At 49.2% G+C, this 19,529-nt stretch overlaps 1 protein-coding gene across 1 annotated transcript; it reads left to right on the top strand.

The window, feature by feature from the left end:
* Positions 1-2,156: 2,156 nt before the first annotated feature.
* On the top strand, positions 2,157-14,400 carry LOC306957762 (maestro heat-like repeat-containing protein family member 2B; the record flags this gene model as incomplete). Its single annotated transcript, XM_079549074.1, is given in 33 exon segments — positions 2,157-2,163; positions 3,918-3,964; positions 3,966-4,056; positions 4,358-4,479; positions 4,631-4,753; positions 4,893-5,058; positions 5,216-5,314; positions 5,493-5,644; positions 6,010-6,153; positions 6,641-6,733; positions 6,976-7,045; positions 7,161-7,274; positions 7,360-7,433; positions 7,751-7,870; positions 8,016-8,123; positions 8,309-8,468; positions 8,595-8,635; positions 8,870-9,011; positions 9,136-9,188; positions 9,526-9,633; positions 9,898-10,017; positions 10,215-10,337; positions 10,473-10,628; positions 10,849-10,971; positions 11,282-11,361; positions 11,776-11,911; positions 12,028-12,120; positions 12,507-12,602; positions 12,770-12,893; positions 13,094-13,203; positions 13,649-13,801; positions 14,058-14,212; positions 14,349-14,400. Coding segments are annotated over 33 exon segments (3,555 nt in total).
* Positions 14,401-19,529: the final 5,129 nt, after the last annotated feature.

Below are 19,529 nucleotides of genomic sequence, written 5' to 3'. Positions count from 1 at the left end.
TTTCAGTGTGAAGGGTCCCAGTACTCGGGGCAAAACTCTGAATTATGTAAATCACAAAATATGATACAAACCTGTAAGTGAGAGGGCTCATTGCTGGCTTTTGACTGAGAGGAGACATGGCAGTCATTAACCTGTTCAAAGATCTTCAGATTGAGGAAGCTGGCTATCTCTTTTCCTTCAAGCACACTGGAACTACCTCTTCAAACATTTGTATATATAGATTTTCAGTGACTAATTGGACAGAGTTATACCGAGACCATAATAATTATAGCAGCCCATAAAGCTTCACGCTCAAATAAAATGGTATATTTTGGGGATTCAGCAAATCAAATAATGAATAAAGATTCTGAGGTTGACTGAGGTAAAAGTGAGATGATTGCAAGGAAAACGGTCCTACACTGTCCCTCATTATTTTAAAAGAATATGCCCAATGATTAAACAGTGTAAGCTTTTGCTTTCAAAACAGAGGGGTCTACAGTCTCCACATTTTGGGATGCATGGTACATGTCTCCTCCTTGCTGAAGAATCATGCAAATCACACAGATTACACAGACCATGAATCACAGATGAATGAAAGAGGAATAGTTTCCCAGCATGTTAGAACTACTGTGACTGTAGTGTTGAAAAAATCAGTGTACTGTGTGACAAAAGACCATGGTGTACATGGCTACCATTGTCAGCAAAGCCCAAAATTCATATTTCAAATTATGTTCTGCTATGTGTTTTGCTTTTGTCAATGTGGACAATTATCTTCATAATTCCTATTCAATGAATTTAGTTTTTTTTATTTTCTTGTGAAGGAGATCTTATCTTTTGTGTGCTTCAGCTATTACAACTGAGCTTGTTGTTGACAGGCAATATCGTTTTCCACCTGCACTAGGGGCAATAGTTTACCCTGGAAAAAATATTCACACTTGGTGACTGAACAGCATTTATTGATACGGTCTGATGAACAAGAGAAAAATGCAAGTTTTGTCAAATTGTTTTTATCTTCTCTCTTTCTCCCTGATAATACTGATGGTACTTGTTTGTTGCCTTTATTTCCTACAACCAGCTCCAGAGTTGTTCAGCAGATAATTGTATTTTTCATCTTCTCAACTTGTTTTTTTAATATTTCTTGTAAGCAGTAGACTGGAAAACTATTGTTAGACTCTCCTGTGAGGAAGAACTGTGTACATATTTAGATCCAGTGAGGAGAAGCATCCATAAGGTTGAGGGCTGCTGCTTCCTAGCCACAAGTTCTTAACAACCAAGGAACAGTATGGAAAAGCTGAGCATTATGTAAACGATAGGTAGGAAGCATGAAGTTATAGAATCATAGAATCACCAGGGTTGGAAAAGACCTCCAGGGTGATCAAATGCAACCATCAAACCACCAGTATTTCCCCACTAAATCATGTCTGTAAGTGCATCTAAATTTCCTTGAACATCTCCAGGAACACTGACTCAACCACTTACCCAAGCCACCCGTCCCAGTGCCTGGCTACTTTTTCAGAGAATAAATTTTTCCTAATACCCAACCCAAACCTCCCCAAGTGAAACTTGAGGCCATTCCCTCCTGTATTGCTAGTTGTATGGGAGAAGAGACCAACCCCCACCTCACCACAAGCTCCTTTCAGGCAGTTGTGGAGAGTGATAATCCCAGTGATCCCAGTTCCATCAGCTACTCTTCATATCAGGAGGAAACACAGACATGTGCAGGCTAAATCTCAGAGAGTAAAGGTTTAAGTGTGGGAGCTGCAAGTAGATACTGAGGAGAATAGGGATATAAAATGAGATGGCCATTATTCAGATATTAGTAATTTGATGGTTTTCAATTGAAGTGACTTCTGTCAGAAGCATTCTGATTAATAATCCCCACACAGTACGACTCAGTGTCATAGCTTCCCCAGGGAGTGCTCAAAGAGCACATGCTGCACACACCTGACTTCCAGCATGCACAGATAAGCATTCTGTAGCACTGTTGGGGAGGATACACACTGTTACAATGGCAAGGACCAGCACTGTGTATCTCACATCAACCTTATGTAATTTTCAGCTTGCTTTTTTTTATGGACTTCCTTGCTACTTCAGAGCATTTTCTTCTCTGAAGTGAAAATGTTGTAAGGAGGAGAATCTCCATCAGAAAGAAATAGATATTCTTATTAAAGAGGAAAATGTCGAGTGGGTGGGGAGGGAAGAAAGACTGTAAAGCTGAGTGTTACACTTTAATATGCTATATTATATACTGTTTTTCAATGTCAATTTAAGGAAAACAACAAAAAAAAGTAACATTCTTCTAGCCTGTGCCTCTGCTGATTCAGTAGCATTGAGAGATGTGAGGGATGTTCTATGAACACTATTATGCTGTTAGGCTGAAATTAAATGGCAAAAGAAACCTTGATCTGATACAATTAAAAACTGTGATATCAGACACAAAGAGAGTTGTCACATTTCTGTCATTAAATGCAGACACAGAACTGCTTAAAATCTTCAGTTGTGTCTTAAAATCTTCAGCTGTGTCTGATTTGTTACACGAACAAATAGTTATCATGGACTCTGTTGATTTGAGGCAGAAATGTTATACACACAAACTGATACCCTCTGTCTCAGTAGTATTGTGCAACGTGTGTTACTGTCTCTGAGATGCAAATAGAAGTTCAACAGTGAAAAGTGAATTTTATAGGAAAGATTGCTTTTGCAGAATTACACCTATAGAGAATCACTGAGTCATAGAATGATAGAATCGCTCAGGTTGGAAAAGACCTTAAAGATCATCGAGTCCAACCACAACCTGACCATACTGCCCGAACTCCAACAACCCTCTGCTAAATGGTGTCCCTGAGCACCACATCCAAATGGTTTGTGAACACATCCAGGGATGCTGACTCAACCACCTCCCTGGGGAGCCTATTCCAGTGCTTAACCCAACTTGACGCCATTTCCCCTCGTCCTGTCACCTGTCAAAATGAAGATCGTATTTGATGCTATTGCCTGCTTTTTTCCTAACACTCCGTATATGGTTATGAAATCAGGTTCTATATTCCGCATAATCAATAGTCTCCACCAGCTTTCATTTTAGAATTTTATAATAAGTCTCAATCAAGAGAAGTAAACACACATTCAAATGTTTCCATAGTTGCAGTTTTGTTGCACTGTGTCTTGTTTGTCAGCAATAATGCAGTACATAAGGACAAATTCCAGTTTGACTGGAGAAATGAATGTTTTGTACTGCTTTCTGAAGTGGTATATATAGAATCTCAATTAAACAGACACTGTAAAGATAAATTTCATTCCATGATTTCATACAGTATAGTTCCTATTACTGCTACGTGTTATTGCTTTCCTCTGGGTAATCATACCTATGCTGATTGTTAAATGCAAGATGGAAAACACGTCAATAGCTAGTGATTTGTTTGCAACTGAAGAGTGATCTAAAATCACGACATTTGTTCCTGAGTTGGATTCTTTCCCAATACGAGGTATTCCTGAGAGCATTTGTATTGAACGTTTAAGACAATATAAAACATACTGGAATTCATCTGAGAACTATCTTCATAAATTCATACCACAGCTGCAGTTGCCTCATGGTTTCCGTTTCAGTCACACAAATCACAACTTTTGGAAAATCACTTCAAGGTTGTGACTGATATCAATTTAATATTCACATGTTTCAGGGAAAAAAAAAGTGTGTGTGTTACGGGGGACTTCTGATGTTATTGTAATGTAAGACATGAAAAATGTTTCCACTGTTCATCCTAGATTCACTTTGTGCCACACAATGAATATAAACAAACGGATCTGTTTATTCTAAGCTGCCTTCAGCCTTTACATGAACAGGTACCAGCACAGAAAACAGGCACCATCACAGGATCCCAGGACCCAGCCCAGGGCATGTCATGCTCTGTGAGGTGACGCTCCTTGCTGTGATGTCACAGTTGTGGCTTTCACCCCTGTGGCAGCGGTGGGAGCGGTGGCTCAGTCCGCTTGTGGGACGCGCAGGAAGTGAACCCAGAGAGAGCGTTGTATCTGTCTGGAGGCATCCTGCTGTGATGGAGCGGCTGAGAGCCCTTCGAGGTGAGGTCCCTCCACCTCTCTGGACACCGTGGTGCTGCCCGAGCACGTGTGTGCCTCCAGTGTCTCTTTAGGACGTGCCAGCAGCACTGTCCTTGCTCTGCTGAGTGCAGCCGCCCACTGTGCTTTCCCCAGTACCCCAGCCAGGGGAAGGCTCTCTCCCCTCTCCCCACCAACCACGCATGTGCCAGCGCAGCCCACCCCGCGCTGTGGGGCTGGAGGAGTGTTCCTCCCAGAGCTGGCTGCATGCTCGGCCCTGGCTCCAAGCAACACCGGCGGCAGCTGCTCTGCTCTTTCCTTCCAGGTCTCTTTGCCTGTGTGGGCTGCATGCCCGGACGCACACGTCGCGGGGAGAGAGGCAGGGTGGAAAGCCCTGTCCCCACCTGTGCCGTGACTTTACTGCTGCAGCGCCTGCAAGACCAGGAGGTGAGCTGGGGACGTCCAACCATCGGTCCTTGCCCCGGTTCTTGTCCCGTGGGTGCCAGGCCCCGGCAGCACATCCGCATAGCGATGGGCGGCAGCAGGCGGCTCCCCAGGAACAAGGGCAAAGCAAAACTTGACCTATCCCTGTCCCCAGGGTGACCGAGAGCAGGCGTACTGCGAGCTGGAGCACGTCCTGGGGGAAGAGGACAGCCGCCCGCCGTGCGGAGTGGTGAACCGGCTGCTGGCTGAGGTGTCCCAGGACCTGACAGCAGCCCAGGTGAGCGGTCACTCCCGAAGGCAAAGGGAGCTGCCTGCCCGTGCTGGTGTTCTGCTGGCAGACGGCGCTGGCTTGGCCCTTGCAAGGGAAGGCCTTGGGCAGCCTCCTGTGCCGTGTGCCACCAGTGACTCTTTTCCAGGGCGTGACGGACAGCGTGAGAGTGGCTGCCAGCAATGTCCTGGTGGCTCTGGCCCGGACTCACTTCTCCATGGTGATGGCCGAGCTCCAGGGCCACCTGAAGGCCACACGGGAGATGTGCAAGGAGTTTGTGCTCGTCACCCTGAGCAAACTCTTCAGCATCTACGGTAGAGTGCCCTCAGCCTCCTGACATCTATAACAACTAGGGAGAAGGGTCTCTCCCCTTGCGCATGATCTGCATAGAGCTGGGGGGTGCAGGGCTCTGCAGCCTCTCCTCCCTCCCTGCTGAGGCTCTGACCGTGCCCTTCTCCTTCCTCTCTGCAGCTCCACAGTGCATCTCCTTTGTGTGGCTGATGCTGGCCGGCCTGTGCAATGTGGTGGGCCGGGTGAGGAGCGGCCAGACCCTGCGCACTGCTTGTGCTGGTGAGTGCCGGCGTCAGGGCAGGGGGGCTGGGCACAGCACTTGCACCTCACCCTGCTGCAGAATCTCACAGGCTGCCTTTTCTATTCTTTTGTTTTGTTGTGTTGTTGTTGTTGTTTTCTACAATTAATTACTCATTTGTTTGTTTGTTTGTTTGTTTGTTTGTTTGTTTGTTTTCAGTTGTGAAACAGTGGATGGATGGCGTCAAGATTCACTTGTCCTCTGGAAAGCACAGCCCCTGGCCTGCCACAGAGAAAGAACAAATGTATGAGAATCTTCATGAGCTCTTCTTCTTTGTGGTCAGCAACTGGCAGGACTGCAAGGAGGAAGAGGTGAGCACTGCTGCATTCCCAGCCGGGGATGGCAGCTGGGGCATCCATGTTGGCAGCTCTGTCTGTGCCCAGCAGGCTGAGAGCACAGGGGTGTCGAGAGGGTGTGGGCTGGCTCTGCAAAGGGCCCCAAACTGGCTCTGTGCTTGGGGCTGGATCTCCCTGCCAGGGAGCAGTCACAAGTCACAGCACTGTGGCAGGGAGAGCTGGGGATGAGGGTATGGGGAGAACCTGCCTGCCCAGGGAGAGCGAGCCCATGTCCTGCTGGGCACAGGGCTGTAGGGAAGGGGAATGGAAAAAGAAAGCCCTCTCTGTAGGAAGGGCAGACCTTCAGTCTTTGATGCTGGGCCTCTGCCATCCCTCTCCAGGACAGACAGGCCGTTCTCGGGGCTGTGACTGCCATGATGACTGTCCTCCTGCAAGAGGAGCTGCCCCGACAGCATGTCTGGGAGCAGCTCCTCTACCTCGTGCACCCGCGTCAGGAGATGCAAGACACCTGCAGGGTGGCCAAGGTAAGATGTTGCACAGGGCTTGCTGTGGACATGGGGCCCGTGCAAGTGCCACAAGGGGTCAGGGGGCTGCAGGGAGGAGGTGGGCAGTCCTTGGAGAAAGAAGGAACAGGTGCTCAAGGGAAGTCTGAGGCTTGCTGAGCTCTTCAGTCAAGGAAGGAACAATGTGGACAGGAGCCAGGAGGAAGCCAAGAGTCACTGGTGCCCATCTCCTGGGGATGGGAGGCTTCACCACCACCATGGGGGCTCCTGAATCTGATGGGCGAGAAGAGGGTTGTGGGTGGGAAATGCCTGCAAATGATGCCCAAGCCCCAAGGCTCAGCTAAGAGCAGAGAGCCTCTCTTGGTGCTGCTGGGGGGGACGGACAAACAAGAACGCTTGTGTGAGAGCTTCTCCCAGCGGACAAACCACTGGGAAACAGTTCCTCTGCTCTGCTCCCAAGTGGCTAGATGTGGCTTCAGCCCTTTCTTCCTCTGCTGGTCTCTTGCAGAGCCTTCATATGTTCCTGGAGGCCTCGCCGGGAGTTCAGTCTGTCATCCCTAAGGACAAGTTTCTGGCCGTCACCAGTGCCGTGTTCTATCAGGTAAGGGGAGCCTATCCTGGTGTGCACAGCAGTTTCCCTCTTGGCTAAGCCTCAGGAGGACTGCAAAGCTCTGAGCCTCTGATGGCTGCTCAGCCTTAGCTCCTGCATGCCTGTGGGGCAGGCTTAGTTTTGTCTGTGTGTCCTCCTCCTGAGAGTGTCAAGGGAGACAGGAGCTGGCAGCACAGTGTCTTTTCCATCCTCAATGCTCATGTGATTTTCTCAAACGGACTTTGTTCCCACAGCTCTCTGATGACGCCAAGCAGCACAGCGAGGCTGACAGAGCAGAGCTGACCCGCTGCATCCTGCTGCAGGGTAAGGAGAGGAGCTCTGGCGATGCTTGCCGGTGCTCTGGCCAATACATCTCTCTCTCACCTCACGAATGGGCACGAATTGCTCACTAACACAGCATGGCATTTCCTTCCTGCAGCCCGAATCTGCCCAGAGGAAACGGTCCTGTTTCTGCAGTCGCAGCTGGGCAATGAGTGGGAGGCTGGATGCGTGGCAGCCCTGGGTCTGCTCGGTGCTCTGGCTCGCTCTGATGGTCAGTACCACGGGTCGGGACTTCCAGGGATCCCTTTTGCCATCTGAGTTGTGCCTCCACGCATGCTTCTGTGCATCTCTTGCAGAGCCTGCTATGACAGAGAAGCTGCCGCAGATTACAGAGGCTGTGCAGCGTGTGTGCAGTGACCCCAGGACCCGGGTGAGTTGTTTGGGGAAAGGAAAGCACTGTCAGGGGGGTGATGCTTCTGCCAATACGGCAGGGCTGGGGTGACCAGGGATGTGCTGGGGCATCGACCACATGGTCACGATGGCTCCTGTCAGGAGAGCAGGCAGAGTGGAGCGAGCAGGTCCCTGTGCTGTGCACGGAAAGTGCACAGCCTGGTGCTAAGGCCTGGCCCTCACCTCTTCTCCTCTGCTTTTGTCATCTCTGCTCATGCCCAAAGGGCACCTGATGAGCAGGTGGCTTCCCTTGGCCTTCTGAGCAGGAAAATCAAACCCACAATTGACCCCTGGCAGGTGAGGAGGGCCGTGCTGCACTTCACTGAGGATCTGCTCAGCGCTAACGCCTGGAGCTGCTCAGCCTGGGATGTGGTGGGGCACATCTTCAGGGAGTTCAGCCGCACCACGGGAAGAAGGGTAAGGACAGTGGGCAGCATCTTCCTTTGGAAGACCTGTGCAGCTCATAGGCTGGCAAAAAAGCACCGTTACCGGGGCCACACCTGAGCCTCCTGAGAGGCTCCTGAGTACTGAGAGTAACCAGTGTTTCAACACCACTGTGCAGGCAGCCGGAGACCTTTCCACCCAGGAAGCCCAGGAAGAGGGAGCTCTCCAAGAGCTGTGCATCAACATCCTGGGGTCACTGGATGTCTCTGCAAGAGGGATCTCCAAAGTAAGTCACGCTCTGCCCTGCTGCCACTCCTTGCCTTTGCACCACGTGTTCCTCGTCCCCTTCCAACACCTCAGGTCTGTCCTCCAGCGTGCTCTGAAGGACACAAGACTCGGAAATTCAGAGTCCTCTCTATCTCCGAGTGGAGACAGGAATGCTGACATGCTCAACTGCCTCGTTCCCTACAGCTCCTGTGGCCAAGGCTGCTGCTGTACGTGGTGCCAGCCCAGTACACCGGCATGCTGATCCCGGTCTCCCGCTGCGTCCAAGCCCTGGCCAAGAGAGGGGAGCTGACGGTGCGGGACATGGAAGATCTGGATCCCCACTTCCTCAGCTCCATGTTTCAAGGTAGGAGCAGAAGCTCCCCCGTGAGCTCTGCTGACCCATGTTAGCACCCAGAAGGGAGAGCAGAGGTGCACGTGGCAGGGCACAGAGTGTCTTGGAGTCTTACTCAGCACTTCTTTCTCCTCGCAGGCCCACTGCTGACTCCCCAGACACTGCTGGCACGTCTGCTGGTAAGTAGATGCTCCTGACGCTGATGCCACAAGCCCCGAGGAGGAAGCAGCATGGCCGAGCGTGCCAGCACCTGCCTCACTCCTGGGGATGCCGTTCTCTTCCTAGCTTGCAATGTCATGGGCAATGCTGCTGGCTGCTCCTTGCCCATTAGAGCAGAGCCAAGCTGCTTTCCTCCTGGGGAAGCCACTTCTCTTGCAGCAGAAGTGACCCTGTTTCTCCTTGCTCTCGCTCAGGTGGTGGCAGGGAGCCCTGTTGCAGGCAGCGAACTCCAAGCCGCTGCCTTGCTGCTCCTGCAAAACCTCCACAGCAAGATCCACAGAGCTGTGGGGGCCAAGTGGGCTGCTGAGATCCCCCTGCTGCTGCAGCGCCTTGAAGGTAAAATGCTGGTGGGGAGGGAGAGGTAGAGTGGGCGAGTGCCCAAGCCAAGCCCGGTTGGGTGCAGCTCTTCTTTTGTGGCTTGATTCCAAGCAGCGCTCTTTTGCTTCTTGTTGCTGTGCAGGGAAAGATGAGAGCTTCCCGAACTCTGAAGAGTGGGAGCACCGTCTGCTAAAGGTACAGCACTGTGGAGAGACATGGTGCAGAGAAATGCTTGCCTGCCTGCCACAAGGAGCCCCGCTCCCATACGAGCCACCACGGGACAGGAACAGCCTCTCAAAAGCTGCTGTGGAGCAGCTGCTCGCCTTTGCAGCGCTGCCTCTTCCTCTTTGTCCCAAGCCCAAGGGGGGGTCTTAGGAGAGGAGCAGTAGGTGGCTTTAATGGAGGGAATGCTGGGGGGAGCTGGGAGAGGGGCTGTTCTTCCAGGCAGCTCTGCCCAGAAGGCTGCAGTGACTTGGGAACGCGGGAAGAGGCAAAGGGCAAGGGAACATTGGCTTCTCCTGTTCTCCAACAGTTCCTGAGGGCATCGCTGGACGTCGTGGAGGACGAGGCCTGGACCAAGGCCCTGAGCTGCGAGCTGAGCCGGCGGCTGAGCAGCTCTGCCAGCAGCTCTGCAGAAAAGGTGAGTTCCCCGCGGCTCTAATCAGCAGTGCCCAACTGGGGCTGGGGCTGAGGCTGGTGCTCTGCCCCCACGGGCAGCTCATGCTGCTTCCACGGCCTGTGCCCTCACAGGGCGGTTCCCTGCAAACTGCCTGGGGCTGGCTACAGCTCTGCTCCACAGCTGCTCTCAGCGACTCCCAGGGAATGTGGGTCCTTCCCATCTAGCCCTCTCCCGTGAGGTCAGGCTGCTGCCACATCCCAGCTTATTCCTTCCCTTCCCACACAGACCTTCCTCTACAAGGCTCTGGGTGCCGTTCTGGGAGCTTGTAAGGAAGTCCTCCATGTCCAGGAGAAGCTGCTGCAGCGCCTGGAGGAATGCAATGCAGAGGAGCCATCTGAGGTCCAGGTGAGCTCTCTTCTCCTTCAACTCTGTGAGCATCCCTGCTCTGTCCCTGAGGCAGAGGGCTTCTCCTGGCCCTGCTCCGGGCCTTTCCATCTCCTCAGTGCTGCCATTTCCCCCAGGCAAGGACCAGCCCGGCCACTGTGGCTGGCCGCGCCAGCAGGTTCAGGCCTGCGCCAACTGCCCCTCGTTCTTTTGTGCAGGGAATGATCTCTCTTGTCAGCCTTGCTGCTGACAGCAACTTCCACACAGTCCTGGACACACTCACCGTGTTTGCGTCCAGGCTGTGCAAAGGCCGCAATGGGAGGATTTCCAGGCGCAAGAAGGTAAAGTGCTACGGGTTCCCATCTTGGCATTCTTCTGCCTTATTTTCACAGCAGCTCCTGCCCTGGGAGCCCAGGTGCACCGCAGGGCACTGGGGGCTGCTGAGCGAGTGTCTCAAGGCATTTCTGCTCACACAGACGGAGCTGGACAGCGCGAGAGCTCAGGCTACACGCAGCGCTCTCATCCTCGCCCATGGCAGCTTGGCACTGCGAGCCTCCAAGGAGCAGCTGCTCGCCCGCCTGGAGGGAGACATTGTGGGCAACATCCTGCTGCTGTACAGCTGCAGCTGCCAGGTGAGAGCTTGAAGTCTGCCAGGGTGTCAGAGCGCCCAGCGGCAGCCCTTCCACGTGGGGGGATGCTGAGATGGGCCTTCTCTTTCCAAAGGTCCCTTGGGGAACGGTTTGTGCCCAGATGAAGATCCAAGCCCTTCCCTTAGCGTTGCCCCATGTGTCCCCTTGACAGCCCCTGGCCCTTCCCACCGTTCAAAGAATGTTCTTCTCTCTTGGGCCTCAGGACTTGCAGAACAAGCTCGCGCTGGTGCAGAGCATCACTGATTTCAGCTCTGCTGTCCATGCTGTGGGTGGCTCCGTCTTCTTTAACCCCTCCTTGAAGAGCAAGCTGCTGGAGATCCTGATGGTGAGTGCCCAGAGCCAGGGCTCTCTGCAGAGGAGTTCCGGGCTGTGCCACGAGGCTCCCATCCCTGGAACCATGCAGGTCTCCCTCAGCCACACGTCTCCAGCTGGTGGGGACCTTGGGTGCTGGCAGGCAGCGGTTGGGCAGTGGGCTAGGTCCACCAGCTGTGGAGCTGCTGCATCCTGCAATGCTTCCATGGGAAATGTGGGAACGATGGGGCTGGTGTGTGGCAGTTGTTTCTGTCTGTGGGCCAGGCAGAAGAGCTCTCTTGTGGCCCTTGCCCACGTTGACAACATTTCTCTGGTACTTGCAGGACTTGCTGAAGAAGTATTACCTGGGCACCCCTGTCTCCCCAGTGCCCCTCAAGGTGATTCTGGCCCTGGAGCAGTTGAGGTAAGGGTGGGAGCCTCTAGGCTTGCAAGGCAGATGGTGGTCCCCCTTTAGGGTAGCTTCTGAAGGCCTGGAGGGGGGAGGGTGTAAGGACCTGCATCTACAGGAGAGACGGCTGGGCTGTTGTGGGCAGTGAAGCTGAGATTCTGGGCAGGGAGAAAGGCCTGGTACTGCTGTCCCCAGGCGAGGAAGAGAAGGGAGACCTGGGGCCTTCTTCCCTTCAGAGCGGGAGGTGGTTCACTGCTGCCAGGGAGGAGGCGGGCGCTGCTGGAACTGAAGACAGTGCTCAGCAGCACGGGCTGGGGGTGTTGGCTTTGCAGCTGTTGATTGGGAGAATCTCAGACCTTGTCTGCACCAGTCTGGAGAGCAGTGGTAAAGGCCCTTTCTGCTTTCTCTTCCTTTTGTTCCTCTTGTCAGCAAGCTGAAGCCCTCTTTAGGAAGCAAGGATGCACGTGAAATGTTGGCTCTGTGCTGCAAGAACATTGTGTCACATCCTTCAGCAGAGATGATGCTGAAGATCAAGAAGTCACAGCAAGCAGCACAGTACCTGCAGGTAAGCTGCCGTAACTTTCCCGGCCACCTCTGCATTACAGCCCTACCTCAGCACACACGGCCTATGCTCCGGCAGCAGCCGTGATGCCACACCTCAATCCCCTCTCCTGCTTTCAGCTTCTGCAGACATCGTTGAAAGCTCTGGGCCGGCTCATGGTGGTCCTGCTTGAGACAGAGACCACCCGGGGATTCTTCCAGAACATAGTCCAGGTGAGTACGTGTGGGGCAAGGGAGGAAGCATGGTGCCCGTTGATAGCAGGGACAGAGATCTGGGGACTGAGAGTATGATCGAAGGGGGAGAAATCTCCTGCTAACAGGCCAGCTCGCTGCGAGCTGAGAAATGGGCAGAGAAATGGGCTCTGCAGGGGGAAAGGCAGGAGCCAGCCCCTGGCAGGGCACAGCCGAGGAAAAGCTCCTGGGTTAGGAGGCAGCAGTATCTGCAGAAAATGGGAGCAGCAGTGTCAGCGCACAGTGAGGCGGGGGTCCACGTGGAGCCACAGGGCAGGACCTGAGGGAAACTGTTGGGAAAAGAGGGACAGGGAGAGGGATGGCAGGAAGGGAAAAATGTGCATGGTGAGATGGATGCTCTGCTTCAGGTTCTGCAGAGATCACTGACCTCAAACAACATGTGGGAGCGTAACAGGGCCCTGCAGACCTGCTCCCAGCTGCTGGCTGCTTGTGAAGGGCTTCCGGTGAGTAAAGAGCCCCACTGCATGCTCCCTGCTCCCTCCCCAGTGCCCCTGAGCTGGAAGGCGAGCTGCGCGCAGCTGTGCATGCTGGCATGGGGAAGGCACGGGCAGGAGAAGCTAGGGAGAGCTGGGGCTGCCTACAGCTTTGTTCCTGCCTCTCATCCCTGCAGACAGGAGATGCCTGTGAGTCCTTTGGCTCCTTGGTGGGATTGCTGGCTCCGCTGACGTGTGACCCCATGCCCACATCCCGCCAGTTGGCCGCCACCTGCCTGAGCTCCCTTCTGCGAATCCAAGGTGAGTAGAGCGGGATGCACCAGCCCTGTGCTCTCCTCCGCAGCGCTACCAGAGCCCCACAGGCTGGGCCCTGCTTACAGGAGGGAGAGGCACTGTGCACAGCTCTCTTCTTGTCCCCACCCTGTCCTCAGTCTCTCCCCCATGGAAAGCAGTTCCGTTTCCAGAAGCATGACTTCCCTTTTCCCCCGTGCTCTTTCCAGCCAAGGCGGCCAACAGAGTCATCGAGACAGGAGACACTGGGAGCCTGTGTGAGGGGCTGAATGACTGCAGCACCGCTGCTCAGCTCCAGACCTCATCCAAACTGGCAAGGGTAAGTGGACCCAAAAAGGGGTGGTGGCATCTCAGTGCATAGGCTTCTGCACGACCCTAGGCTGTCCCCAGCCTTTCATACCATTTCCGAAATCAGCTGTCACCCTGAGACCGCTTTTCTCAGCAAGTAGCAGGAGGCTCTGAGCTATGTCTGCCCTTCAGGCCCCCCGTGCAAGGAGCTGATTCCATGGTGTGTCTGTGTGTGTGTGTGACTGTGGCTGCTGGGAGGTAGGCTTTGCATGTAAGCAAACAGCATGGGTGGAGCAGCTGAGAGAAGGCTCAACTGCCTTCCGTATAAATAGCAGGGTAGGAGAGCAGGAGCCTTGTGATTGCCCCTGAATGAGCGGCAAGCTGCTGAGCTAAGAACGCCCTCAAGACTGCTTTCTGTTTTGAAGAGCTGCCGCAGAGCAGTGATGCGATCTCTCCTGCTTCTCTTTTCTCTGCAGATGGTGTGCAGCAACTTCCCCCTGGAACGCACCGTTGACTTCCTGATGGCCATCAAGGAGACCTTGCGGAAAGGCAGGGGAATGCGCGTGCGTGCAGCTGGGAAGTGGATGATCACCTTTCTGCAGATGTACGGGAAGGACATCTGTCGGGACGTAAGAGACTTTCTTCCAGCTCTCTTGGACTTTCGCTGGCTGTTGCACTACACCTTGTGCCGTTTGCCTCTTGTGCTAAAGAAGCACAGCCTGAGTGCAGAGCCAGGGCTTGGACAGAGTGGCTGGCGTGCAATTTAGGCTTAGGCCTTGGCAGCGTGTCAAGGGAGCAGGCACTGCTCATGTGCTGAATGTCCATCGTTAGGCCTTGCAGAGTCCAGGATGCAGCAAGTCATTCTTTCTGCCCTTCTTCTTTCAGGTGCTACCAATCCTCCACATCCTGCGCAGCTGCACATCATCCGCGCAGCAGAGCACGTTCATGCCCTTCCTGTGCCAGGCGGTGGTCATCCTCATCCGCTGCCACAAAGAGGTCATGATTGACAACTTCTCCCGGCTGCTTGGGCCCACAGACAGGTATCAGCACTCCTGCCTTTGCTGTTGGTGCAGCCCCAGTTGTAGCTTGCCTCTGTCAGAGGAAGTAAGGAGGAATGCTTCCCGGGAGGAAACACACAAATTTCCTAGTCACAACTTGTGACTCTCCTTTTTCTAGCGAGATGTGGAGGAGAATAAGAGAGTTTTGTCTACAACGGTGGAGCCGATAGAAGAGCGAAGGGAAAAGGCAGAGAAGAGAAAAAGAGAAAAAGAGAAAAGAGAAAAGAGAAAAGAGAAAAGAGAAAAGAGAAAAGAGAAAAGAGAAAAAAGGGAAGATCATCTTAAAATTTGTATTATTTATTAAAAATACATAAATAAATTAATTAATAAATAAACAGTACTTTTTTTTTTAACCAATTCTTCATTTTAATAGCTGCTGTCTCTTCTCCATACCAGTTACAGAATCACAGAGTCACCAAATGTCAGGGATTGGAAGAAACCTCAAAAGCTCATCTAATCTAATCCCCCTGCTGGGAACACCTAGGTTAGGTCACACAGGAATGCGTCCAGGCAGGTTTTGAATGTCTCCAGAGAGGGAGACCCCACCACCTCTCTGGCAGCCCGTTCCAGTATTCTGTGACCCTCACCATGAAGAAGTTTTTTTTCCAGCATTAATGTGGAACCTCTTCTGTTCCAGCTTGTACCCATTGCCCTTATCCTGTCACTGGATGTCACTGAGAAAAGCCTGGCTCCATCCTCCTGACAGACATCCTTTACATATTTAGAAGCGTTCAGTAGGTCACCTCTCAGTCTCCTCCAAGCCAAAGCTCCCTCAGACTTTCCTCGTAAGGGAAATGCTCTGGTCCCTTCCTCATCTTTGTGGCTCTGTGCTGGACTCTCTCAAGCAGTTCCCTGTCCTTCCTGAACAGAGGGGCCCAGAACTGGACACAATACTCCACATGCGGTCTCACCAGGGCACAGTAGAGAAGCAGGAGAACCTCTTTTGACCTACTAACCATGCCCCTTCTAGTAGGTCCCAGGGTGCCATTGGCCTTCTTGGCCACAAGGGCACAGCGCTGGCTCACGGTCACCCTGCTGTCCACCAGGACCCACGGGTCCCTTTCCCCTACGCTGCTCTCCAACAGGTCAGTCCCCAACCTATACTGGTACCTGGCATTGCTCTTGCCTAGACACAAGTCTCTAGCTTGCCCTTGTTGCATTTCATTCCATACAAAATAACTAGAAGATAAATTAATGGAGGAACAGAATTGCAGCATACAAGTGATTCACAGTGCTGGTCCTTGCCATTGTGACTGTGTATCCTCCCCAACAGTGCTACAGAGAGCTTATCTGTGCATGCTGGATTCAGCAGCATTGAGAGATGTGAGGGATGTTCTATGAACACTATTATGCTGTTAGGCTGAAGTTAAATAGCATCCTTTGAAAAGAAACCTTGATTTGATACAACTAAAAACTGTGATATCAGACACAAAGAGAGTTGTCATATTTTTGTCATTAAATGCAGACACAGAGCTGCTTAAAATCTTCAGCTGTGTCTGATTTGTTACATGAACAAATAGTTATCATGGACTCTGTTGATTTGAGGCAGAAATGTTATACACACAAACTGATACCCTCTGTCTCAGTAGTATTGTGCAACGTGTGTTACTGTCTCTGAGATGCAAATAGAAGTTCAACAGTGAAAAGTGAATTTTATAGGAAAGATTGCTTTTGCAGAATTACACCTGCATAGTCACACATGGGCAGACCTGAACAATAAATGAAAAACTAATGCAGAGAAAAGCTAGACAGGAGTTTACAATTCTTAACCCTTCATGCTCAAAGAAGACACTGAACAGTATCTATGCTGTCTATGCAGAAGATTACATATCTTCTGGTACCATCTAAAGTGTCATCTGCCATTTAGGCTAGATTTTTTTTCAGTGTAAATATAAAGTTATATATTAAAAGAAGAAAAGAATTCTGAACCAAAAAAAGAAAAAAAAAGCACAAAAATCTTAATGTTTTTTTTAGTTTTTTAACTAATAAAAATATAAACATATCTTCTATGCTGTCTTTTATGACTGCTTCCATATCCTTCCAAATGCTATTAAAGTGTGTTTTGCTTGCTTTTAAAGGCAACAGCAATAGAAGTATTTCAGTCAAAATGACCTTTCCTTTCAACTTTCTTCACATGATATCAGTTAAAACCATGCATCAGTTTTGGTTTCTTTGCCTTTAAATGGTTCTATCAAACTAAAAATAATCCGTTTTGACCTTTCAAAAGCAGTGAAGGGGTTCCCCAGAAAACTTCAGTCTGGAAGATTCTTTTGTTACTGCAGCAAAAAAAAAAAAAAAAAAAACAAAAAAAAAACAAGACAAAACAAAACAAAACGCCCTCTCTTGAATAATATAACACAACTTCTATCACCTTCATACCAGTGCTTTTCATACATGGTTCATCCTTGTGATTCGTAAAAGGGAAACGCGTTTTTCAATTTTTGTATGTTGCTAATCTTCCCTTTTCCCCTGAAAAAGCCCAGTTCCCCCCAAAGTTGTAAGCAGTCTGAGTGTCAGAGCATAAGGTTATTTGTTTCTACAGGATGCAGGAGCACAGCTGGCTGTACTGAAAATTTCAGAGAGAAATGCAAGGTAGAGCAATTAAGGGCAGCTGGCTTTGAAACGCATGTGAAGTCTTTAAATCATCTTGATCATCTCTTGCTTTCTAAGTAAAAAATACATGTATTTTTGAGGGAGTTGGAAAAAAACAATATTTTTCAGCAAAATATACTTGTCCATGGAATGACTGATGAAACCTTCCCTCCTGACCCTTCCTTGCTGCTGCATGGACTGGAATATATTTTTCATTTAGTTTCCTTTATAACCTCATAGAAGTTATGCCTTTGAAATGACTTCTGCTGATGATTAACAACATCAACAGCATATGAGATGAACATGTTACAAGGATTGACTGTCTGTTTTATCCTGAGAGCACTATCCAGTGGTAAAGCAAAACATAGACTGGTTATGAAAAAGAATGGCTCGTATCTACAGTAAATAAATAAAGATGTTACAAGTTGTAAGAAGCTGTATGAAACTACCAACTACTCAGGAAATGCTTCATTGGTAATAAGTCTGATTTTCAAGTTCAAAAAGAATCAAGAAAGGAGTTCAGAAAGAACTTTACCTCTCTGCTTATAAGCAGAGAATCGCTTGAATAGCTCTGTACATATGTGTACATAATCCGGGCTATGTGATAGCATCATTGTTTCTGGTAATAAAATGACATCACCGAGTATATGTTGGTGTATACATATGCTTTCATTTTTAAGAAAAATTATACCTACCTTGCTATGTCAGAAAAAAGAGTATTGTAGAACTTGCTTTAAAATAAAAACAACTAGGTTTATTACAATCAGAAAGGCCACGTAGAGTGTGAAAAGAAGAATTTAATATATGGTTAATATGAGCAATATATGTCCAATGTGTACTAATTAAGAAATAAGTACATCAGATGCAGCTTGCACTCATTTTTATTGTTGTTTTTTTTCACATCCAGTAGCATCCTGTCACACAAAGGTGACTTTAGGAAAGGAACAGAAAACAAAAATACGACGTATTTCATTTCACAAATAAGCAAAAGCAATGAAGGAAAAAGTGTTTTGATATACTGGCAATTAATAGAGTTGTATGCTTAACTTAATGTATAGGTCTTGTGTGTAGGAACTAAGCTTAAAGCATAATATGGGCAAACTCCATGTGTTTGTTCAGTATTAAAAATCATCTGACCTAGGGACAAATGGTAAATTACTTTCAAACTGCTGAGGGATCATTTGGTTGTGACATGTAAAACATTCTTTGCCAGGTTTCAATTAACATAATGTAAATTGAAACTTTGGACATCCAAATGGAAAACTGAGCAAAAGTGGGATGAAGGAAGGCCACCCCTTGAATCAAATGTGAAACTCCTGTGACTTAGCATCCAGTTCTTCTGAACCAGAGCAGCTACACTTCAGTGCAGCAATCTCACTCACATCCATTATCTGAGAAACCTTGCTAGAATTAAGCATCCACCAAGATCAGACCTCAATAGGGACCTCCAAGTTTCCAAAGTGAAAATCCTTCCTTTTTCTTCTTGGCACAGTTATGAACCCCAGAGGCCCCGAAGTTCATTATTTCTCACACTTTCTACTCTATATGCATTAATTGAGGCTAAAAGATTGCTGGAGACATGAAAGCCATAGAAATCTTTGTGTCCAGAACTATTGGTTCAGTGCTGATGGAAGACACATTCTATGTTTCTTCAGAATTTTCCTTTCACAAAAGCTTCACACATTCTATAATTTGTCCTAGAACAAACAAACAAACAAAAAATAATAGGTGCTGTATAATTAATTTGCTGCTGAATGCAAAGCTTTCTCTTCGCAATTAATTAGCAGGGAGGAAACAGCATCTCATTACCCTGGATAGTGTATTCTGGCCATCTGTCTCTGTGCTATAGCAAGTCTGCAGGTACCAAATACATCTAGCTCTATCTCTTTTGACCTAAACTGTTCGCCAAAGTTCAGCTCCCGTACAGTTTCCACTAGGCAGAGAAACTGATACAGGTGCTCCTATACATTTTAGGGGACATGTTTGTAACCTCTTTCTCCACCTGAAGTCCTGCACTCACATTTTTTGACAAATTATTTTTGTTTCTTTCTAAATTTTAAGGGGGAACATATAAAACTACATAGACTAAGGACATCTTCAAGAATCACAACTAAATGGCAGATTTCAGTTGGCACAACCATAATTAAAATGACAACAAAGAGGGCCTCTAGCTCATTCTTCACATAGAGAGAAATAACCAAAATCATAGACCAAGAAGTCCTGCCAAGTAGTAAAACTTGTCTTTTTGTCCCACTAGCCTTTCAACTGCAGGCTATTATCACAGCAGCTGGTAGCAGAGACTGTATTTCTCCTTTGACTAAAAGCTTATAATGTCAATCCTATGCTTTAAGTGTAGCTCTGTAGGCAGAATTTCTTTTGTAAAGGCTTTTTAGGCTTTCCACAAAACCTTTGCTTACAGCATGATTTGATATGTCATTAAAGATGAAACCTCCAAATTTTGATAGTAAATTAACTTTCATTTTGCTTCCAAAGACGAAAATGTGAATTTCCTTTCAAAACATAGAAGGCTAAAGAGGTAAAACACTGATAGTTTCTGACTTGAATGCGGATTTTTTTTTCTAATTAGTAAATCTTTAAAAACCAAAGATCTAAAGCTTAGTGTTTAATGTTAAAAGATGAGCATAAGCACTGAAGAAACAACCAAATCCAAAACCTGCCTTACTGTCAAAGAGCTGTAGTGATGAAT

Source organism: Tetrao urogallus, assembly GCF_951394365.1.
Source record: "Tetrao urogallus genome assembly, chromosome: 1".
NCBI lineage: Eukaryota > Metazoa > Chordata > Aves > Galliformes > Phasianidae > Tetrao > Tetrao urogallus.
This window is presented reverse-complemented; position numbering and strand designations above follow the sequence as displayed.